The sequence below is a fragment of the Chiloscyllium plagiosum genome, unplaced genomic scaffold (genome assembly GCF_037043375.1).
Source record: "Chiloscyllium plagiosum isolate Xiang-an unplaced genomic scaffold, Cpla_swu_hap1 HiC_scaffold_35, whole genome shotgun sequence".
Taxonomy (NCBI): Eukaryota; Metazoa; Chordata; class Chondrichthyes; order Orectolobiformes; family Hemiscylliidae; genus Chiloscyllium; species Chiloscyllium plagiosum.
This window is the reverse complement of record NW_028270173.1, coordinates 60,317,704-60,342,370: the sequence shown is the minus strand read 5'-3', so window position 1 is coordinate 60,342,370 and position 24,667 is coordinate 60,317,704. Positions and strand designations below refer to the sequence as shown.

Sequence of the window (24,667 nt, the reverse complement as noted above, 5' to 3'; positions counted from 1 at the left end):
TTAGACAGACAGGCAGGAAACTAGCCACCAGGAAACATGAGCACCAACTCATCACGAAAAGACATGACCAGCTATCACTGGTATCCTTACAAACAGACGAAGGAGGACACCACTTCAACTGGGACAACATATCCATCCGAGGACAGCTAAACTGAGAAATGCATGGGAATTCCTAGAGGCTGAGCATTCAAACCAGAACTTTGTGGGCGGCACGGTGGCACAGTGGTTAGCACTGCTGCCTCACAGCGCCAGAGACCCGGGTTCAATTCCCGACTCAGGTGACTGACTGTGTGGAGTTTGCACGTTCTCCCCGTGTCTGCGTGGGTTTCCTCCGGGTGCTCCGGTTTCCTCCCACAGTCCAAAGATGTGCGGGTCAGGTGAATTGGCTATGCTAAATTGCCCGTAGTGTTAGGTTAAAGGGGTAAATGTGGGGGTATGGGTGGGTTGCGCTTCGGCGGGTCGGTGTGGACTTGTTGGGCCGAAGGGCCTGTTTCCACACTGTAAGTAATCTAATCTAATCTAAAACTTCATCAATAAACACATAGATTTGGATCTCATTCACCAACCTCTGAGAAAAAGAACTGGAAATTATATCACCCATCTAAACAGACCAAGACACATAAATAGAGAGCAGGACAGAACACACATACTTCAACAGAGGCTGACTGATTATGTTACCTCGCATGGTGACGAAACATTGGAGGCAAACCTACCAGCTCAGCAAGCAAATTTACACTCTGAACTAATGATCTTGCTACAATTAAACTGCTCTTCCATACCTGAACATCTACTGAGGCCGGAGAAAATAACGAGTGAGTGATAAGATCAAAATGAAATGAAAGCAAAATCTTATTTTGGAGACAGACGAATTATTAGTTGAACTGAGAGTTAGGGAGAGGCTGGACAGGCTGGGGCTGTTTTTCCTGGAACGTCGGAGGCTGAGGGGTGACCTTATAGAGGTTTACAAAATTATGAGGGGCATGGATAGGATAAATAGGCAAAGTCTTATCCCTGGGGTTGGGGAGTCCGGAACTAGAGGGCATAGGTTTAGGGTGAGAGGGGAAAGATATAAAAGAGACCTAAGGGGCAACTTTTTCACGCAGAGGGTGGTACGTGTATGGAATGAGCTGCCAGAGGATGTGGTGGAGGCTGGTACAATTGCAACATTTAAGAGGCATTTGGATGCGTATATGAATAGGAAGGGTTTGGAGGGATATGGGCCGGGTGCTGGCAGGTGGGACTAGATTGGGTTGGGATATCTTGTCGGCTTGGACAGGTTGGACCGAAGGGTCTGTTTCCATGTTGTACATCTCTATGACTCTATGTTGAGCTGGTCAGAGTGTCAATATGCACACTCAACAAAAGTGAGGTAATTTGGGAACTGTATAGAGAAGTTCTCACTTGAATTATATACACTGTAAGTGAATGACCAGACCTGTTGTTGCAAATGCAGATATTTGTGTGCTATCAGAGAAGCCACTGATTCTTAGCAGATAGCTGATGAGGCTGATCTGATTTCACTGAGTGAGAGCAGAAATGAACAACCATCATTCCCACAGGTGAACCATTCCCCAACAGTTCAACAACAACACATACTATAGTAACAACACATGCTGTAATGGCAACATTCTCCTGAGAGCAGACACGAGATGAACAATTCATGTAAACTTGTGTATATACACTACAAATAGATTTGAATGCTTAAAAGTATCATGTGTGCAATATGCATATGAGCAGATAAAAATGAAATGAATGAATAGGAACATGGTTTTTATATTCATGTGATAACTTTTCTTGATAGGTTTTTATGTGGAGTAACCTGCAAATAACAGAGCATACAAGTTTGTTTTTTAATGAATCAAGTATTTTTGGAGAAGTACCTTTACACAGAATGTCTTGCTGTATGAATGTGATATTTGGTGTCATCATATGTAAATACAGTTTTGAGGACAGTGACCATTTTGTACACTATATGTAACATTGTTTGAAGTTCAAATTGCTCCAATTATTTCTGGAGCAACATTAATTTCCTGAAGCTTCTGAAACTGATTGGTGAAATGGAGGAGATTTTGAACAGAAGATCAGGTGGGGATTTAAATTTGTCATTGTCCCATCTGAATAAAACCTCACTTATTACAGCTGCTGTCTCAGTTCCCCTGGTAAATGTTTGACAGATTTCTAGTGTGGGAATAGCATTCTTCATCTTCGGAGGCTTTCAAATTGACATCAGTGTGGGATGTTTAGCCACGGGATGTGTTTGATAGCAGATCAGAAGAGGAAGACACATCATCCAGTGTAGTGAAGCTGTGCAGTGGTGGAATCAGCACATGCACTGGAGAAGAACACAGGAGTGAGGAATAAATGGGGGATTGTGTTTGGAGGAACGTACTGAGGAGGGAGGAATGGGAGCAATTTCCTCTATTCTTCTTCTCCACTCCTACTTCTGCTTTCTTCCTCCATTCTCCACTTTGACCTGCTTTCGACCCCTTTGTCCTTAATTCTCTTTTGTCTTTCCTGCTTTCTCTATCTCTTCTCCTCCAGCCATCTCAAGATCAAAATGACAGAGAGTGAACCCTCTTAAAAGCTATCATAAGCAGAATGAAAGCAGAAACTCAAATTAATTGAGATAGTAGTGTCATTGTGATTTTATTAGATTATTTTAACTACTCTCCTGGTTTATGTGACAGAATTGAAATAAGTTATCATCTGTAGGCCTGCAGTTTTCTGAAATAGTTACTGGCCACAGCATGGTGTCATGAATATGACTGACTATTGGTGCCTGAACACCTAAAAACCTGTAATGTGAAGAGCCACCTCAAACAGGCCCAATTGGCAGAAACTCACCACCCTCATTATTCCCATCATTTCTTTGATTGGAAGTCTTCCTGTCTGATGTTTAATAAATCAGTGTTGAACAAAAGGTAAATTTACACTTCACAAAAATTCCATTATTAATTCCTAATGCAGTCAATTTGAGATGGATTATGCTGGAAAAAAAACACAAACATTCAGGCAGAACCGATACACTTGTTGCTGGTACCTTTTTTTAAGGAATTTATGAAATCAAACTTTGAAAAGCAATTGAGAGACCAACGGAAACATAATGGAATCATCCAGTTGTCTTCATGATCAATGCATTTTGTAATCATAAATTAGATAATTTTGTAAGAGTTGGAATATATTCAAAATTTCCCAGTCTTCATTCTTTATAGTATTAGTTTTCTTTTGCTTCTTAGATTTTTTAATTGGTGTGCTCATTTTTATTAATGTCTGTAGTGGCTTTTGTACTTCTACTCTCAACTGTAGACAGGTCTCTACTATCTCACGTGGGGAATGGACAAAAGGGTGGTTGAGGAGAGGAAGGCAACAGTGACTTGTTATGGAGCAGGCCAACCCTCCCCCACCCACCTCCCAAAAATATATCAAGGAGCTAGCCTAGACTCTAACTTCTTATTTTATTTAAAGACAACTGTAAAGCGATGTGTCCAGATGTGATTCGAGTGGTCAAACTACTGGGCTTTAAGCAAAACACACTTTATTTTTATGCCCAGTTAAAATAGAAACAAAAAAAATTTACGGAACATTAACTATTGAAATACTTAACAAAAGAATATGTTATTTAATTACTAATAATCTACTGTTCCAATATAGGTAGCCTCCCATAAACACACTTTTGGCAAAGGCAAATTCAGTAAAACATTGTTTCATGTGCTATCTCCAATCCAGGAGAAAGAAACACCAAAACAAACCATCTAGCAACAAAGAAACAACTCAAAAATTTTAACTGCAGCAGAGACAGCTGTATCTAGCACCTTCAAACCCCAATTTCAGCTGAAAACAAAACTGAAACTTTGGATCTGTGTGAGTAAAACAGAGAGGTAGAAGAGATTACAGAGATAAGAGGGATGAGGACATGAAGGGATCTGAAAACAGGCTCAAAACCTCACAAAAGCCAAACACTGAGCTTTCCTCAAGAGTGGGTTATTCCTCAAGATTTATTCCTGACACATTTAGAAGTGTCTAAACAATAGAAGTTCCTGAGTGAATGAAAGCAGAATGGTCCATCAGGAGTACTGATTGAAGACAATCCTTAAGATGTCCATTCCACCTGACACCAGGGACTACACCATGTTTCACATGGTCACTTGCCTGCACCAAAATATGCCCAATATGGTTCCAACCGGGATCAGGACAGTTGTTGTAACATTCTTTCACAACAGGCAGTTCTGAGTATACCTTGGACAAGGGAGACGTGTATGGAGAAGTTTGGTCAATGCTCACCCCAGCCCTGTTCAATGTTGTGGTGGCTGCATTTTTTTGGATGGTGGACTGAAAATGGAAAAAGCAAGGAACTGTAGAAGAAAATGTTAAAGGATGGAAAGAATGAATAAGCAGGACTCATAAGTTGTATATATACTGTGGCCTTTCTCAGGCAGTGGGAGTGGCTGTCAGACACTTTGCTCTGTGGATTTATATCCAGGAACAATTTGTCTTGAGACAGATTTTTAATAGGTTCTTTGTATTGTTAAGGGGGCATATTTTTAAGGTGAGAGAAGAAAGTTTAAAAAGGAGTAAGGGCCAACTTTATTTTTACACCAGAGGACATGGTGGATGCAGGTACAGTTAAAACATTTAAAAGACATTTGGATAAATACAAATAGGAAAGGTTTGAAGGGATATGCGCCAAACACAGGCAAATGGAATTAGTTTAGTTTGGTAACTTGGTTGGTGTAGACTAGCTAGACAGAAGGGTCTGTTTCCATGCTGTTTGACTGTGACTCTAAATGTGTGTGATCAGGAATACTCAGCATTGCACAATTTATTGATTAGTTCCTGGCCAGTGACTACAGCTTTGTGTTTGGAGAATACAGCAGGAACATTCAGTCTGTGAAGGATAAAACAGTTTTCTTGGTCTCTTTTCTGTAAGTGTAGAAGTAAAAGGACATTCCAAGCAGCTAGCTACTTCCCCTCTGTGCAAATTCCCTTCTTGGAAGGAAAAGGGGAAACCATTTTCAGAGACCCTGAAAGGGTAAAACCTCAACCAGTGAATGAAAGGGTGAGAATCATTGTGACTACCTCCTCGTCTTCATCGAAAAGTCAAAAGGAAACTGAAGAAAAGAATCTCAGCTGCTTCGGATCTGCACTGGTGCCAGAACTGTGCTTCATTGACTTTTGCTTCTTCTCCACAACCTTTAATATAAGGGAGTAAAGTCAACATTGACCAAGAGGACCATAGGGCTGCTCTCTCATTAGAGAGATGACTGGTGGCAATTTAATCTGAGGGGCACCACACCTCAGGAAAGTGGTGAGTTTGAGACCTTCATGGTAAACCTCAGCTGGTGTACGAATTGAACCTGGGCTGTTGGCGTCTCTGCATTGCTAACCAGCTGTCCACTCAACTGATCGAAGCAACACTACCCTTCCCCCAACCCCAGCTTAATATTTGTGACTTGTCTCTTTGTGAGCCTGTTTGTACATTTATGGGAAATTTTTCAAAAGGGTTGAATTTAAGTTGTAGTGAGTTCTAAGTTGTCATTCGTGTTTCATTTCTGCCTTCAGTTAAAAACAATTCGTTTGAAATAAATACATTTTCTGTTTCATTCTGAAATCTGATGAGTGAGTTCTTGTAATCGTCAGTAATAATGTAAAACTCTTGTCAGTAAAATAAATTGGGAACTTTCGCGTATTCAATTGAATATTTTCACAGTTAAGATGACTGGGAATAGTGCAGACTTAATTCCAGTATACTGCCCCAGTGAGTTGTGACAGCATTGTAAATGTTCTGATTTCTCAGGAGCAATTTTCCCTGGGGTCTGTATGGCCATGTAGCCAGTTGGAAACCACATGTTCACTTGCTAATCTTCCACTGTATACTTCTACTTCAATTTAAACACACAACATGCGAAGGATGCAGATATCTAAGAGGTTAAAAAAAGGGGGAACCATTGATCAGGAGTGTCATCGATGTCACATCACAGAATTTCATTGCAAAACTTACACCTGAAGGATCTCTCCCTTGTGAACTGTCTGGTGGTGCAGAAGATGCCTTGAATCTGTCTTGACTTTCTGACTCTAGCTTCACGAAACCAGACACACAGAGTAACATTGAAGTCTATCGCTCTCACTTGTTCCATTTTAACTCAAATCAAACTTCAGGCTTCCAGTTTAGAGGAGAAAAAGCATTGGGTACACAGTCTTGGGACTTAACTCCTTAGAAATTGAATCAAATACTGAAATCTTTGAGCCTCCTCAAGACAGAAATCATTAGATTTTTGGATGCTTGAGACAGAAAGAAATTTAGGGATAGTCAGGGAAAATGGCATAGAAATAAGTCATCTGTTTGATTAGCAGAGCAGCACAATGGGCCAAATGGCTTAATTATGTTCCTATTTTTCTTTCTTCCTCTGAAATGTTATAAATCATTGTCAGCTGTGGCTTAGTTAGCACTCTAATCTCCATGTGAGAAAGTTGTGGGGGGCTAATCTTGCTGCAGAGACTGAAGCTTAGGATCATTCTCCAGTGCAGGATTGATGGAGTGCGGCACTATCAGAAGTGGTATTGTTCAGATGAGCTCATCCAAAGTCCCACCAACCCTTTCAGATGGAAACCACTGGAGTTATGGATGATCTCTGCCAATATGGATCCCATTCTGACAATCATCAAAACTGATTATTGGCCTTGTTATATTGCAGTTTGTGGGATATATAGCAGTTTGGTGTACATACATTAGCCACAATGTTTTCTCCATTACAACAGTGACCACAATTCAAAAACTACTTCATTGGCTATAAAGTGTTTGCAGGCACCCTGTGAATGTGATGTTTATATATTTGAATGTGATTTTTCTTTCTGAGGGCAATCTTCTATTTCATGTGAACAGGAAATTTTCAACACATTGATGAGAAAGCATCCCAGTTTACAGGGGTGTTGACAAACAATTCTTAAAAGGATCAAATAGAAACACATAATCCTGACAAATCAGGGTAGTTTAGGTAATGAGAAAACATGTTTTATTATGGATATATAGAAGCTTTAAAAAACAGACAACACAATATTCAGCTTACATCAAAATAACAAAGCGTTTCAAAGTAATTCAAGATCTTTCCCAGAACATGAAATAAATCTTGGAAGAGAGTAAGATGAACATATCACAAAGTTATTACATCGAGGTATGATAATCGGCTGAGGGAATGCAGATCTGTAGCAACTCACCTACCCCGCCACACCCCCCCCCTTACTCAGGATTGTAGTCCTACCAAATGAGAGAGTACGAACATTCCCCATAGTAAGTCAAACACCTGTTTATAATTCATATCACCAACTAAAGCAGGATCTGATTCTACCCCATATTCACTCTTCAGAGCTGGCTCACTTTATTAACACACACCCACATCAGGTGGAACTCTCAGAATAAAACAGTTAGAAATATTCCTCTGGTGGGAGAGTCGACAATGACATTAAAATTAGAGTGAGGCTGTTCAGCATGATGTTAGCAGACACTTCTTGACAAAAGGGGACAAAAATTAAGTTGAGGCTGGGAATCAATTGAAAATTTCTAAACTGCAATAAATAGGTTTATTGTTAGACAAGAGGATTAAGGGTTAGAGTCAACATAGATTTAAGGTACAGATTAGCCATGATTGAATTGAATGGCATAATGAGTCTAAAGGATTATTCCAGTTTGTACATTGCTTAAATTCCTCTCAATTGTCCTCACCACTCTCAATTCCATCAACAATTGATCAGCATCCTCTTCAAACTCCAGCTGAGATCCCAACTCCATACACTCACATAGAGCCCTACAGCATGGTGACAGGTCCTTTGGCCCAAACTGTACGTCCACACTAACCCCATTTCCCTGCACTTGGCCCATATCCTTCCAATCTTTTCCTATCCATGTATTTGTTCAAATGCCCTTTATATGTTGTTAATGTACCCACCTCAACCACTTCCTCTGGCAGCTCATTCTGTATGCGTACCACCCTCTGAGTAAAAACGTTGTCCCTCAGGTTCCCTTTTATTCTTTCCCCTTTTACCTTAAACTGATGCCCTCTAGTCCTCAATTCCCCAACTCTGGGGAAAAGAACATTGAGTGCATTCACTCTATCCTTGCCTCTCATGATCTTATACACCTCTGTAAGATGCCCCCTCAGTCTCCTATGCTTGAAAGAAAAAGTCCTAGCTTGTCCAACCTCTCCCTATAACTCAGACCATTGAGTCCAGGCAACAACCTTGTAAATTTCTTCTGCACTCTTTCCAGTTTAATAACATCCTTCCGATAGCAAGGTGACCAAAACTGAACATAGTACCAAAACTGAACATAGTATTCCAAGTGCAAACTGACCAACCTCCTGTATAATTGCAACATAACTTCCCAACTTCTATACTCAATACCCTGACTAAAAAAAGGCCAGTGTGGCAAAAGCCTTCTTCACTGCCCTGTCTACCTGTGACTCCACTTTCAGAGAACTGTGAACCTGAACTCCAAGATTCCTCTGTTCCACTTCACTCCTTAAGGCCCTACCATGAAACTCCTGGCTTGATTTGACTTTCCAAAATGCAAGACCTCACACTTATCTATATTAAACATCATTTGCCATTTATCAGCCCACTTCCCCAGCTGATCAAATTCCTGAAATTTCTGATAACCTTCCTTACTGTTCACAATACCGCTTATTTTAGTGTATTCAGTAAACTTGTACATTCCTGTCCAAATAATTGATATAGATAACAAACAGTAATGGGCCCAGCACCAATCCCTGAGGCACTCCACTGGTCACAGGCCTTCAGTCCGGATTCTAGTGTTTAGTACGCCATTGATGGTTGTAACGTAAGGCTCATGATCATGAATTCTTTTCTTAAACCTCTCCATTATAAAGTTCACGTACTTCCCCCTCTGTAACATCAATCTCCCCCTCCCTCCATTCCAACATTGATCTTCTACTGTTGAAATCCTCATCCATATGTTGTTTCTTCTAGAGTAGACCATTCCAATGATATTCTGTCCTCCTTCTGATCTCCCCCCCGCCATAATCTTCAAACCAGCTAAATCTCTGCCCTCCCTATCTTAATTCTCATACCTATCACCCCTGTGCTCACTGACTTGCACTGACCCCATGCCCCACTGCCTCAAATTCAAATTATTACACTCAAGTGCAAATTATTCCCTGACCTCATTTCATCATATCTCTGTCAGCCTTTGCCTCATCTCCAACCAAGATCGCTATGGATGTCAAATTCTGGTGTTTCGTGAATCTGTCCACTTTCTTCCATTGATGGCTGTAATGTAAGCCATTCAGGTTCCATAATCATGAATTCATTTTTTTTGTAAATATATTTATTAGCAATTTTTTTAACTTTACAAACATATAAAATTATTGAAAAATACAATCAATAACAAATATCAGTATAATAAAAGGAAAAAACCAAATTACAATATAACTACTGTCTACTAACTACTAACCTACCCTATAATACAAAACAAACCCTAACACTGTGCAAAGCAACACCAATAAATAAGTAAATAACTAATAGATCCAAAAAAAGAAAGGAAAGCAAAAAAAAACAATGAATGCAGAACAGTTATGTTCGGCGCAAAGCTCCCAAACAAAAGAATGGAAGTATTGTATATATACCCATATTAACTCAGGAGATTCCCTCCAGGGCCCAGGACTCGACAAACCTAATTGTCCTGGTTAAACAAATGCCCTAGGTAAGGTAGCTGACAAATCTAAATCCAAATAACTCAAGTAGGCCTGCCATGTCTTATAAAAATGGTCTGTTGTGTGGTGCACCATGTTTGTAAAAAGTCCAAGGGAATGTGCTCCATAATTAATTTCTGCCATCCCAGCAAGCCCAGCAGATTGTCAGACACCCAGTTAATCAGAATATACTTCCGTGAACAGAATACAAGAATATTAAATAGTTTCTTCCCATGTCCGTCTAAAGATGGTAAATTTGGTAGACCTAAGAAGAGAGATATCGGGTCTACTTTGTGAATTCATTTCTTAATCCTCTCTGCATTTTGATCTCTCTTTATTTTAAATTTAGTCACATATCTCCTCTAAAAGATGATCAAACTATCACCCCTTGAAATTCATATTAATGACTATTAACATCCTGGGAGTGACTATTGACCAGAAATGCCACTGGACCCACTGTCTAAATACAGTGGCTACAAGAGCACTTCAGAGGCTGGAAATACTGCAGCAAGTAACTCACCTCCTGACTCCCCAGTTCCCGTCCATTATCTACAAGCGATAAGTGAAGTGTGTGATGGAATACACCCCATTTGACAGGATGGGTGCAGCTCCAACAACGTTCAAAAATCTTGACACCATCCAGGATAAAGCAACTCATATGATTGGCACCACATCCACAAAAATTTACTCTCTCCACCACTGATATTAAGTGTATCATCTACAAAATGCACTGTAGAAATTTACCAAGACTCCTTTGCACCTTCAAAACCCACAACTACTATCATCTGGAAAGACAAGGGCAACAAATACATAGGAACACCACCACCTGAAAGTTCCCCTCCAAGCCACTCGGCTCCAGATGAAGGGCTTTTGCCCGAAACGTCGATTTCGCTGCTCCTTGGATGCTGCCTGAACTGTTGTGCTCTTCCAGCACCACTAATCCAGAATCCAGATTTGGATCTATATTGTAATTTCTTCAGTGTCACTGGCTCAAAATCCTGGAACTCCCATACTGCATTCTGTGTATACCTGTTACCAAAAATAGTACCAGTTGAAAAAGATAGCTTACCAACACATTCCCAAGGGCAGTCAGGATGGACAATATATGCTGCCTCAGCCAGCAATGCCTCCACCTCATGCCTGAATATAAAAACAAATTTGCAGTCTCGTTCAGCCTCGCCACTTTGACCAAACCTTTACTGTTACTCTCCTAATATCTTCTGCCATTTGCACATTTCAACTTATCGAAAAGACAGAGAGGTGGGCAGAGGGGGTGGGGTTGCCTTGTTAGTTAAGAACAAAATTAAATCTATGGTATTGAATGACATAGCGTCGGATGATGTGGAGTCTGTGTGGGTGGAATTGAGGAACCACAAAGGCAAAAAAAACATAATTGGAGTTGTGTATAGACCTCCTAACAGTGGTCAGGACCAGGGACGCAACATGTACCGGGAAATAGAGAAGGCATGTCAGAAAGGCAAGGTTACATTGATCATGGGAGACTTCAATATGCAGGTGGACTGGGTAAATAATGTTGTTAGTGGATCTAAAGAAAGGGAATTCATGGAATGCTTACAGGATGGCTTTTTGGAACAGCTTGTCATGGAGCCCACAAGAGAGCAGGCTATTCTGGACCTAGTGCTTTGCAATGAACCAGACTCTATAAAAGATCTTAAAGTAAGGGAACCCTTAGGAAGTAGCGACCATAATATGATAAAGTTCAGTCTGGAGTTTGAAAGGGAGAAGGCAAAATCGGATGTAATGGTGTTACAGTTGAATAAAGGTAATTATGAGGGCATGAGAGAGGAACTGACTAAAATAGACTGGAAGCAGAGGCTAACCGGGAAGACAGTAGAGCAAAAATGGCAGGAGTTTGTAGGTATAATTGAGGACACTGTACAGAGGTTCATTCCCAAGAAAAGAAAGATTAACCGGGGAGGGATTAGACAACCTTGGCTGACGAAGTCAGGAAATGTATTAAAGAAAAAGAGAGATCCTATAAAGTGGCTAAGAACAGTGGGAAATCAGAAGATTGGGAAGGATACAAAAGCAAACAGAGGATAACAAAGAGTGTAATAAGAAAGGAGAGGATCAAATAGGCTAGCCAGTAATATTAGAAATAATAGTAAAAGTTTCTTTCAGTACATAAGAAACAAACGACAGGCAAAAGTAGACATTGGGCCACTTCAAACTGATGCAGGAAGCCTAGTCTTGGGAGATAAGGAAATAGCAGGAGAACTTAACAAGTACTTTGCGTCAGTCTTCACAGTGGAAGACATGAGTAATATCCCAAAAATTAAAGGGTGTCACTGGGCTGAGTTGAGTATGGTTGCCATTACGAAAGAGATAGTGCTAGAAAAGTTAAAAAGTCTTAAAATTGATAAATCTCCTGGCCCCGATGGGATACACCCTAGAGTTCTGAGAGAGGTGGCTGAGGAAATAGCAGAGGCATTGGTTGAGATCTTTCAAGAGTCACTGGAGTCAGGAAAGGTCCCGGAAGATTGGAAGATGGCTGTTGTAACCCCCTTGTTCAAGAAAGGATCAAGGCAAAAGATGGAAAATTATAGGCCAATCAGCTTAACCTCGGTTGTTGGTAAAATTCTAGAATCCATCATTAAGGATGAGGTTTCTAAATTCTTGGAAGAGCAGAGTCTGATTAGAACAAGTCAACATGGATTTAGTAAAGGGAGGTCATGCCTGACAAACCTGTTGGAATTTTTTGAAGAGGTAACAAGTAGGTTAGACCAGGGAAACCCAGTGGATGTGGTCTATCTAGACTTTCAAAAGGCCTTTGATAAGGTGCCACACGGGAGGCTGCTGAGCAAGGTGAGGGCCCATGGTGTTCGAGGTGAGCTGCTGGGATGGATTGAGGATTGGCTGTCTAACAGAAGGCAGAGAGTTGGGATAAAAGGTTCTTTTTCAGAATGGCAGCCGGTGACGAGCGGTGTCCCGCAGGGTTCGGTGCTGGGGCCACAGCTGTTCGCATTATATATTAACGATTTGGATGAGGGAACCGGGGGCATTCTAGCGAAGTTTGCCGATGATACGAAGTTAGGTGGACAGGCAGGTAGTACTGAGGAAGTGGGGAGGCTGCAGAAGGATCTTGACAGGTTGGGAGAGTGGTCCAGGAAATGGCTGATGGAATTTAACGTGAGCAAGTGCGAGGTCTTGCACTTTGGCAAAAAGAATAAAAGCATAGACTACTTTCTAAATGGTGAGAAAATTAATAAAGCCAAAGCACAAAGGGATCTGGGAGTGCTAGTCCAGGATTCTCTAAAGGTAAACATGCAGGTTGAGTCCGTGATTAAGAAAGCGAATGCAATGTTGTCTCTTATCTCAAGAGGGTTGGAATATAAAAGCAGAGATGTACTACTAAGACTTTATAAAGCTCTGGTTAGGCCCCAGTTGGAGTACTGTGTCCAGTTTTGGTCCCCACACCTCAGGAAGGACATACTGGCACTGGAACGTGTCCAGCGGAGATTCACACGGATGATCCCTGGAATGACAGGTCTAACATATGAGGAACGGCTGAGGATACTGGGATTGTATTCGTTGGAGTTTAGAAGATTAAGGGGAGACTTAATAGAGACGTACAAAATAATACATGGCTTGGAAAAGGTGGATGTTAGGAAATTGTTTCAGTTAAACGAGGAGACTAGGACCCATGGACACAGCCTTAGAATTAGAGGGGGTCATTTCAGAACAGAAATGCAGAGGCATTTCTTCAGCCAGAGAGTGGTGGGCCTGTGGAATTCATTGCCACGGAGTGCAGTGGAAGCCGGGACGCTAAATGTCTTCAAGGCCGAGATTGATAGATTCTTGTTGTCTCGAGGAATTAAGGGCTACGGGGAGAACGCTGGTAAGTGGAGCTGAAATGCGCATCAGCCATGATTGAATGGCGGAGTGGACTTGATGGGCCGAATGGCCTTACTTCCACTCCTATGTCTTATGGTCTTATGGTCTTATAGAAATCTCCATCAAAGGTTTACCAAGAGAACACAGACGGCATAGACTCATACAGCAGGGAAACAGACCCTTCAGTTCAACCCGTCCGCGCTGACTAGTTATCCTCAGCTGATTTAGTCCCTGTTGCCTGTGTTTGCCCTATATCTCTCTAAACCCTTCCTATTCACGTACCCATTAAAGTGCTTTTCAAATGCCGTAATTGTACGCGCCTCCACCACTTCCTCTGGCAACTCATTCCATACACAAAATATCATCTGTGTGAATAAGTTGCCCCTCATGTCCCTTTAAATCTTTCCACTTACCTTCAACCCATGCCTTCTAGCTTTTGACTCCTATATATCCTGAAAAAATGATCTTGGCTATTCACCGTATCGATGCCCTTCATGACTAAATGAGTTTTTATTCAGGTGGATCACTATCAAGTTTAAATACCCCAGAACTACGTCTGCATTTCCTCGGTCAGTTTCCCAAGTTTCAGGAAATTCATGTTGCTCCAGAAATATTTGGATTGACTGTGAGAGACGTCAATCAGAGAGCCCACCCACTCTGCCCATTGTCTCCTCTTCCTCTTCCAGAGCTGGTTCACTTCCTATAGGGACTGAAAACCAAGTGATGAGTTGGTAAGTGAAGGAGCAGCTTTTACACAAACTGTATCCCATAATATCCACACCAATCTTCAGGCAGTCTGACTATCCTGTGGGCAGTCAGGGGTGGAAATGTCCCTTATGCTGTGTGAGAAGATCCAGCTGAGAGAGCAGTTTACGCGGTGCTTTGTGCTGAACTGTGTGACTGGAGCTGTGTCTTAGGTATTGAGTGTGTTTATTGGAAACATTTCGCTCTGATTTCCAAGCCGGGTTTTGTTGGTGACTCATTCCTGAATATGAGAAGGTGAGGTCTAATTATCTAGGAGGTGCAGAGTAAGGATTCCTACTGATTTCCTATTGTTGAGTTCTATATGTTTTAGTAGCTGGTTATTATACTGCGGACAGTGAACAGTCAGTTCACTATGTGTACTGGGATTTGCATGTTGCCTGTCTTTTTACGTCTTTGCAGGATCTTCGACTGCCCTATCTCTGTGAACGTATCAGAAAAGAAAGCAAAGACTTGTTTAGGCCTGTTTTCTAGAGAATTTAGAAGGTTAAGGGATGATCTGATCAAAGTCTTCAAAGTATTATTTTGAAAAGTCAGGGTAGATAAAAGTAATCTTTTTGCATTCATTGGGAATTCGAGAATTAGGGGGCACAGTCTGAGAGATGGGGCATTCTAATCTATCGTATTCAACTATCACCTCGAATTTTCCTCTCCTTTCACGATGCAAATTCCCAACTGTAAGGTAGGACTAATAAATTAAACTGCAGTTATTTCAAAGCAAGGGGCCTAACAGGGAAGGAAGATGAACTCAGGGCATGGTTAGGAACATGGGACTGGGATATCATAGCAATTACAGAAACGTGGCTCAGGGATGGGCAAGACTGGCAGCTTAATGTTCCAGGATACAAATGCTACAGAAAGGGAAGGCAAGAGAGGAGGGGGAGTGGCATTTTTGATAAAGGGTAGCATTACAGCTGTGCTGAGGGAGAATATTCCCGGAAATACATCCAGGGAGGTTATTTGGGTGGAACTGAGAAATAAGAAAGGGATGATCACCTTATTGGGATTGTATTATAGACCCCCCAATAGTCAGAGGGAAATTGAGAAACAAATTTGTAAGAAGATCTCAGCTATCTGTAAGAATAATAGGGTAGTTATGGTAGGGGTTTAACTTTCCAAACATCGACAGGAACTGCCATAGTGTTAAAGGTTTAGATAGAGAGGAATTTGTTAAGTGCTGCAAGACAATTTTCTGATTCAGTAGGTGCAAAACTTTACGTACTCTTGGGAAATAAGGCAGGGCAGGTGACTGAGAATGTCAGTAGGGGAGCACTTTGTGGCCAGCGACCATAATTCAATTCATTTTAAAATAGTGATGCAAAAGGATAGACCAGATCTAAAAGTTGAAGTTCTAAATTGGAGAAAGGCCAATTTTGACGGTATTAGGCACGAACTGTTGAAAGCAGATTGGAGGCAGATGTTCGCAGGTAAAGGGACAGCTGGAAAATGGGAAGCCTTCAGAAATGAGATAATGAGAATCAAGAATCCAGAAAAAGTATATTCCTGTCAGGGTGAAAGGAAAGGCTGGTAAGTATAGTGAATGCTGGATGACTAAAGAAATTGAGGGTTCGGTTAAGAAAAAGAAGGAAACGTATGTAAGGTATAGACAGGATAGATCGAGTGAATCCTTAGAAGAGTATAAAGGAAGTAGGAGTCTACTTAAGAAGGAAATCAGGAGGGCAGAAAGGGGACATGAGATAGCTTTGGCAAATACAATTAAGGAGGATCCAAAGGGTTTTTACAAATATATTAAGGACAAAAGGGTAACTAGGGAGAGAATAGGGCCCCTCAAAGGTCAGCAAGGCGGCCTTTGTGTGGAGCCACAGAAAATGGGGGAGATACTAAATGAGTTTTTTGCATCAATATTTACTGTGGAAAAGGACATGGAAGATATAGACTGTAGGGAAATAGATGGTGACATCTTGCAAAATGTTCAGATTACAGAGGAGGAAGTGCTGGATGTCTTGAAACGGGTAAAGGTGGATAAATCCCAGGGACCTGGTCATGTGTACCCAAGAGCTCTGTGGGAAGCTAGAGAAGTGATTGCTGTGCCTCTTGTTGATAAATTTGTATCATCGATAGTCACAGGTGAGGTGCCGGAAGACTGGACGTTGGCAAACATGGTGCCACTGTTTAAGAAGGGCGGTAAGGACAAGCCAGGAAACTATAGACCGGTGAACCTGACCTCGGTGGTGGTCAAGTTGTTGGAGGGAATCCTGAGGGACAGGATGTACATGTATTTGGAAAGGCAAGGACTGATTAGGGATAGTCAACATGGCTTTGTGCATGGGAAATCATGTCTCACAAACTTGATAGAGTTTTTTGAAGAAGTAACATAGAGGATTGATGAGGGCAGAGCAGTAGATGTGATCTATGTGGACTTCAGTAAGGCATTCGACAAGGTTCCCCATGGGAGACTGGTTAGCAAGGTTAGAGCTCATGGAATACAGGGAGAACTAGCCATTTGGATACAGAACTGGCTCAAAGGTAGAAGACAGAGGGTGGTGGTGGAGGATTGTTTTTCAGACTGGAGGCTTGTGACCAATGGAGTGCTGGACCAAAGAATTGGTGTTGGGTCCTCTACTTTTTGTAATTTACATAAATGATTTGGATGCGAGCATAAGAGGTACAGTTAGTAAGTTTGCAGATGACACCAAAATTGGAGGTGCAGTGGACAGTGAAGAGGGTTACCTTAGATTTCAACAGGATCTTGATCAGATGGACCAATGGGCTAAGAAGTGGCAGATGGAGTTTAATTCAGATAAATGCGAGGTGCTGCATTTTGGGAAAGCAAATCTTAGCAGGACTTGTACATTTAATGGTAATGTGAGTTGCTGAACAAAGAGACCTTGGAGTGCAGTTTCATAGCTCCTTGAAAGTGGAATCGCAGGTAGATAGGATAGTGAAGAAGGCGTTTGGTATGCTTTCCTTTATTGGTCAAGCTATTAAGTACAGGGGTTGGGAGGTCATGGTGCGGCTGTACAGGACACTGGTTAGGCCACTGTTGGAATATTGCGTGTAGTTCTGGTCTCCTTCCTATCGGAAAGATGTTGTGAAATTTGAAAGGGCTCAGAAAAGGTTTACAAGGATGTTGCCAGGGTAGGAGGATTTGAGCTATAGGGAGAGGCTGAACAGGCTGGGGCTGTTTTCCCTGGAGCTTTGGAGGCTAAGGGATGACCTTATCTGGTTTACAAAATTATGAGGTGCATGGATAGGATAAATAGACAAAGTCTTTTCCCTGGGGTCGGGGAGTCCAGAACAAGAGGGCATAGGTTTAGGGTGAGAGGGGAAAGATATAAAAGACACCTAAGGGGCAACTTTTTCACGCAGAGGGTGGAACGTGTATGGAATGAGCTGCCAGAGGAATGGTGGAGGCTGGTACAATTGCAACATTTAAGTGGTATTTGGATGGGTATATGAATAGGAAAGGTTTGGAGGGATATGGGCCGGGGTGCTGGCAGGTGGGACTAGATTGGGTTGGGATATTTGGTCGTCATGGACGGGTAGGACCAAAGGGTCTGTTTCCATGCTGTACATCTCTATGACTCTATGTAAGTTGGAGTAGGTATCTTGCGGCAAGTTCCCTGTAATTTGTTTTGCTGATGCAAGGACTTTCAAGGTCTGTACAGAACAGAGTTTTCTTGAAGTTGAAACTATTCGTCAGCAACAACCAAAGTGAGTGGAGCTTCCCAACAGTCACCCAACTTGGAGAGAGCGCTGCCTGGTTCCTGTAACTTGCTGAATGCCTGCCCCAGGCATCACCAAATGTTTCTTTGCAGCAATGCCCCTGTATGTTCCATGGCCACCATCATCATGATCGCTTGTCCACATAAGTCAGTGTCTTCAAATCACCAGCATCACACCTGCTCACGGGCCAATGCATTTTAGCTCTTTAATCATCAGTTTTTTTCTTTGGAGCTCATGGACACCTATGATTTATATTTTTCTGCTCAGCTATTTTATACATTGAAACATGGTTCCTGTAATGGTCCTTAGCTTGCTTTCTTAGCCTTCACTCACTTTGCATTAATTTATATGCTCCCAGCCTTTCTTCAATTCACATTTCTTGCTAAGTGAATGTCATTGACTTTAGCATTGAAGTACAGACTGCCAGCCTCTTTGACTTGATTGTATGTTAGTGCAGAGGGAGAGGCTGCACATTGTCACGATGGAGAGCTCTGGACATGTTGTACACCTAAAACTGGGAAAGTTGGGCTTCATGTTTATTTTTCCTATTTTACAGAAGGAATGCACTGTAATACACCAGGCAACATAAATGTAGACACTGCAAATGGATCCTGACCATCACTCTCGGAATAACTACACAACTGTGGGAAGATATTTCGTCCCTTCGCAGCATTGCTTAACGCAGAGAAGGTTGGGCAGTGAAACCATTATCTGGAAATTGGTTGAATCAGAGAAGCTTTGACAGATCATCAGATCTGAAACTGGTCAGTGGTGTGGAGCTTCCATCAGAACCAACCTTTCTCAAGGTTCGGCTGTGGGTGATCGGTCAGGGTGAGGCTGGGAAGAAGTGTGAGTGGCTCCAAGTGTGGTGAGAGCTTCAATCATTCATCGAGCCTCATGAACCACTGACTCATTCCTACAGGGGAGAGGCTGTTCAAGTTTGAGGTGTGTGAAGAGTACTCCATGAGCTCAAAGGATCTCCTCACGCCCAAAGTGCATCTGCTGAACACACTCATGGAAGAGAAACTGTTCAAGTGTGAGGTGTGCGACCAAGATTTCATGCAGTTTTCAATGCTCATGCAACACCGAAGTATGCACAGCCTGGAGAAGCCATTCCATTGTGAAGTTTGCAACAAATCATTTTCGCAGTCATCGCACCTCCGCACACATCGATATATTCATACAGGGGAGAAACCATTCAGGTGTGAAGTTTGTGATAAAGCTTTCACAACATCTACAACTCTCCTGACTCACCAACGTCTTCACACAGGAGAGAAACCCTTCAGCTGTGAGGTGTGTGATAAATCATTCTCGCAGTCATCACAACTCCGCACACATCGATATGTTCATACAGGGGAGAAACCTTTCAAATGTGTAGTTTGTGATAAAGCTTTTGCGACATCTACAATCCTCCTGACTCACCAACGCATTCACACAGGAGAGAAACCCTTCAGGTGTGAGGTGTGTGACAAATCATTTTTACACTCATCTCAACTTTGTGTACACCAACGTGTTCACACTGGGGAGAAACCGTTCACATGCAAGTTCTGTGACAAATCATTCTCACGTTTATCAAACTTCAGCCTCCACCAACGTATTCACACAGGGGAGAAGCCATTCACGTGTGAGTTGTGTGACAAATCATTCTCGCGTTCATCACACCTCCGCTTGCACCAACGCTTTCACACTGGGGAGAAACCATTCAAGTGTGAGTTCTGTGACAAATCATTCACTCAGTCGTCTAACCTCCGTACACACCAACGCATTCACACTGGGGAGAAACCATTCACATGCGATTTCTGTGACAAATCATTCTCGCATTCATCACACCTCCGCCTCCACCAACGCATTCACACCGGGGAAAAACCATTCACTTGTGAGGTGTGTAACAAGTCATTCTCACGCTCATCCCGTCTCCTCAATCACCAACGCATACACACAGGGGACAAACCATTCACATGCAGCTTGTGTAATAAGTCATTTTCACGGTCGTCAACCCTGCTCACCCACCAACGCATTCACACTGGAGAGAAACCGTACACATGCAAGGTATGCGACAAATCATTCTCAGACTCATCGACCCTCCGCGTGCATCGACGCATTCACACTGGGGAGAAACCATACAATTGCAAAATGTGTGACAAATCATTCTCACAGTCATCTAAACTCAGGAGACACCAGCGTTTGCACACAGGGGAGAGACCATTCAGATGTGAGGTTTGTGAGAAGACTTTCACTAACTCTTGTACTTTCTTGAGACACCAAAGGATTCATGAAGGGGAAAAACCCTTCAAATGAGAGGTATGTGACAAAGCCTTCGGTGGTTATTGAGGTCTATCAGAAGATCCACACTGGAAAGAAAGTCTTCACGTCCAAGGTTTCAACAAAGCTTTTGTGACATCGTCAAGATTCCTGATACTGCACATGGTTCACATAGAGAGAATATGTGAGATATGTGACAATTCCTTGTCACATTTAACAAACCTTTGTGCACATCAACATTTCCACGAAGGAGAGAAGCTAGTCATCTGAGTCTTGAGATATATCATTTGTGCATTGAATAAATCTGTAAACACTCAAACACATCCATACAAGGGAGAAACTAGATAAGTATGAGGTATTGAGATAAAAGCTTGGCAGATTTAACAAGTCTGTTGCACCACCAGGCAATCTACAGGGGAGAAACCCATCAAGCTTTTAAGATGTCTATATGCCTCCTGATAAACCAGAAGATTCACACAGTGCAGAAACCCTTCAGGTTTGACGTGTAACAAAACCTTCAGACAGTCATGATACTCTGCAAATACCACGTTATTGTTGTGTAATGTGTGCACCAAATCCTTCTTAATGCCATCTTAGCTCCTGCTCCAATAGAGGATCTATAAATGGGAGAAAGCTTTCAACTGCAAGATTTGCAATTACGTTTTTGGGAGCTAGAACAGATACAATGGATCAAATGGCCTCCTTTTGTAAAGTAAAATTCTATGGTTCATTAACTATCCTGAGACATCAAAAGTTTCACTCAGGAGAGAAACCTTTCAAATGCAATGCTTGTGAAAAGCTTTAATGCAAATTCCCATCTCCTGAAGCATCAGAATCCTGAAGAATCCACACTGATGAGAAATCAGTCATGTGCAAAATGTGTGAAAGGCATTTACATAGTCAGTGTGTTTCCTGGTTGATTACATGATTACTTTGTGTCTGTCTTCACTGAGGAAGATCTTAGAAACCTCCCAGCATTAGAGTCAAGGAAGAATATGGAATTGAATGAAATTAGAATTTGCAATAAGTCTTTACTGGACAAATTAATGATAAGTTACCAGGACCTTATCGTCTAATTCCAGAATGTTGAAAACGGTAGCTATTATGAAGAAAGATGTCTAACTTATGTAAATATTAATATTGCTGAAAAGATATTTTGTGGAAGCTTTTCTTCTTGTACTTATCAGGTTAATTCTGAAGAATATCAGTTCAAGGGGAAAACGAAAATTGATACTGCACGAGAGGAGAGTGCTTATTGTTTGGCAAGTGCACTCACTTGGCAGACATTGCCACCGAGTGTGCACCCATTAATGCTGGTTGACAATTAACTGCCAGGTTTTATTTTAATTTCAAAACATGTTGATTCTGATTGGTCAGGTCACTCCCATGTGAAATGAACCAGGAAATGGCTACCACCTATTTTGTTGAGTTGAAACACTTTGTGTACATTTTAATATCGTGTTTGGATGCTAAAGTTTACAAAGAAGCAGAGATGAATGTGGTTCTTTTCTACCAAAGTTTCTTTTAAATAAAATTAAGTTCAATGTCCTTGCTCAGAAACCATATGGCTATAGACACCTACAAGTTTTTAATGGAAAACTGTTAATGCTGTGATGGTTTATGACAAGTGGATAACATTGAAGGCCATTGGTTTGTGACAGCTAGATAAATGTTTAAAATTTTCTTATTGTCAGTTCAGAAAAATCAAGACGTGGAGGTGCCAGTGTTGGATGAGGGTGGATGAAGTCGAAGTCACATGACACCAGGTTACAGTTCAACAGGTTTATTTGAAATCTTCTGAAGCTGCTCCTTCATTAGGTGAAGTCATGGATTGATTTTAGTTTTCAATACCAGCAAGTGAAAGTTTTCCTTTGTAGCAGTTTGTGGGGTCAGAAGCAATTGTGGTTTCTCTCTTTAAAGGAGTTTAGAACAGTTCAAGAAAAATACAATCATATCAGTTCAACAGTGTAGTTTGTGCACCTTCCAAACCAGATGTGTAAGTTAGACACTTAGAAAGTTCAAGCTCTCAATTCAATGAGTATTCATATAAGAAGATTCAACAATCCACAGGAAGGAAGCTGGGACAATCAATTAAGTAAGGCCTAAAGATTTTATACAGAATGCTCTGGACTTGGATTGATGGTATTGGAAATTAAATTGTGTCACAGAGCTGCACAGCACCAAAACAGATGCTTTAGTCCAACTTATCCATGCTGACCAGATAACGTAAATTAATTTAGTCCCACTTGCCAGCATTTGGCCCATATCCCTTCCTATTCGTGTACCCATCCAGATGTGTATTAAATGTTGTAATTGTACCAGCCTCCACTACTTCCTTAGTGGGCGGCACGGTGGCACAGTGGTTAGCACTAGAGGAGAATGCTTATTGTTTGGCAAGTGCACTCACTTGGCAGACATTGCCACCGAGTGTGCACCCATTAATGCTGGTTGACAATTAACTGCCAGGTTTTATTTTAATTTCAAATCATGTTGATTCTGATTGGTCAGGTCACTCCCATGTGAAATGAACCAGGAAATGGCTACCACCTATTTTGTTGAGTTGAAACACTTTGTTGAGTTGAAACACAGCGCCAGAGACCCGGGTTCAATTCCCGCCTCAGGCGACTGACTGTGTGGAGTTTGCACATTCTCCCCGTGTCTGCGTGGGTTTCCTCCGGGTGCTCCGATTTCCTCCCACAGTCCAAAGATGTGCAGGGTCAGGTGAATTGGCCATACTAAATTGCCCGTAGTGTTAGGTAAGGGGTAAAATGTAGGGGTCTGGGTGGGTTTCGCTTCGGCGGGTCGGTGTGGAATTGTTGGGCCGAAGGGCCTGTTTCCACACTGTAATCTAATCTAATCTAATCTAATCTTCCTCTCGCAGCTCACATACCAATCTTGTCCCATGACCTCCCAATTACTATACTCAAGGCTGTAACCAAAAAAGGCAAACGTACCAAACACCTTCTTCACTATCCTGTCTACCTGCGGCTCCACTTTCAAGGAACTATGAACCTGCACTCCAAGGTCTCTATGTTTAGCAACACCACCCAGGACCTTACCATTAAGTGTATAAGTCCTGCCCTGATTTGCCTTTCCAAAATGCAGCACATCACATTTGGGAATCAGTTTAGCTCAGTTGGCCAGATTTTTGGCTTACAGAGCAGTGTGATGCCAACAGCGTGGGTTCAATTCCCATCACTGGTCTGAGGTTGTTATGAAAGACCTTCCTTCTCAACCTCTTCCCTCACCTGAGGTCTGGTGGAGGTCACGTTAAATCACCACCAGTCACTTTTCTCTCATGAGAGAGCAGCCTCTATGGTCTGGTAAGATTATGCGACACAACCTCACATTTATCTAAGTTAAACTCCATCTGCCACTCCTAGGCCCATTGGCCCATCTGATCAAATCCCTTTGTACTCTAAGGTAACCTTCTTTGCTGTCCACTACGCATTCAATTTTAGTGCAAACTTACTAACCATACCTCCTATGCTCATATCCAAATCATTTATATAAATGATGAAAAGTAGTGGACCCAGCACCGATCCTTGTGACACTCCACTGGTTACAGGCCTCCAGTCTGAAAAGCAACCCTCCACCACCAGCCTCTGTCTTCTACCTCTGTAAACTTTGTGTAGCAGTGCATTTAAATTTTTTTCTAATTATCTTCTACATATAGCTTGGTTTGTTTAGTTTTGTTCTAGTCTTTTCTGTAATAATCTTCTGTTTTGTTAAATAAACTTTGCAGTCTCATGTGACTATATTTTAGTGACTGACCACCACATTAGCTGGAATTTTAATGAATCCCATTATCTGCCTTATCAGATTTCATCCTGAGATCCGACTTGTCCAATCGTAACAAATTGCGATAGTGAGTGCATTGGTGATTGTCTTCCAAAATTCTGGAATGGTTCTGCAGATTGGAAGATAGCAAATATTGCGTCAAAGTTTAAGAAGGGGACAAGAAAGAAAACTGGAAACTATGACCTGTTAGCCTTACATCAGTAGTGGTAACAAGAACACTAGAATCTATTAAAACCATGTGATAAATGAACACTTAGATAAGAATGATCTAATTGAGCATTGTCAGCTTAGATTTGTGAATGGGAAATGACTTTTGACAAACCTGTTGGAGTTTTTTTGAAGACTTTATTAACAGAATTAATAAAAGGGAATCAATGGACATGATATATTTAGATTTTCAGAAGGCTTTTGATGAAGCCTGCACAGGAGGTTGGTGAGCAAAATTAAAACACATAAAAGATAATTTACTGACATGGATTAAGGATCAGTTTACAGGCAAAAATCAGAAAATAGGAAGAAAGATGTCATTCGTATGTTGGCAGGCTGTGATTAGTGAGGTACCACAGGAATAGTAGTTGGTTCAATGTTAGTCATCGAGT

General features: G+C 41.7%; 1 protein-coding gene across 1 annotated transcript; it reads left to right on the top strand.

Annotated features, from left to right (window-relative positions):
* Nucleotides 1-14,336: 14,336 nt before the first annotated feature.
* On the top strand, nucleotides 14,337-24,040 carry LOC148141024 (uncharacterized). Its single transcript, XM_087978734.1, has 2 exons — nucleotides 14,337-14,555; nucleotides 18,562-24,040. The coding sequence occupies exon 2, from the start codon at nucleotides 18,969-18,971 to the stop codon at nucleotides 20,301-20,303; it is 1,335 nt and encodes a 444-aa protein (XP_087834860.1). The 5' UTR covers nucleotides 14,337-14,555; nucleotides 18,562-18,968; the 3' UTR covers nucleotides 20,304-24,040.
* Nucleotides 24,041-24,667: the final 627 nt, after the last annotated feature.

What these genes read in the sequence shown, in the direction of transcription:
- LOC148141024 (XM_087978734.1), top strand. Translation starts at nt 18,969, where the DNA reads ATGAGCTCAAAGGATCTCCTCACGCCCAAAGTGCATCTGCTGAACACA.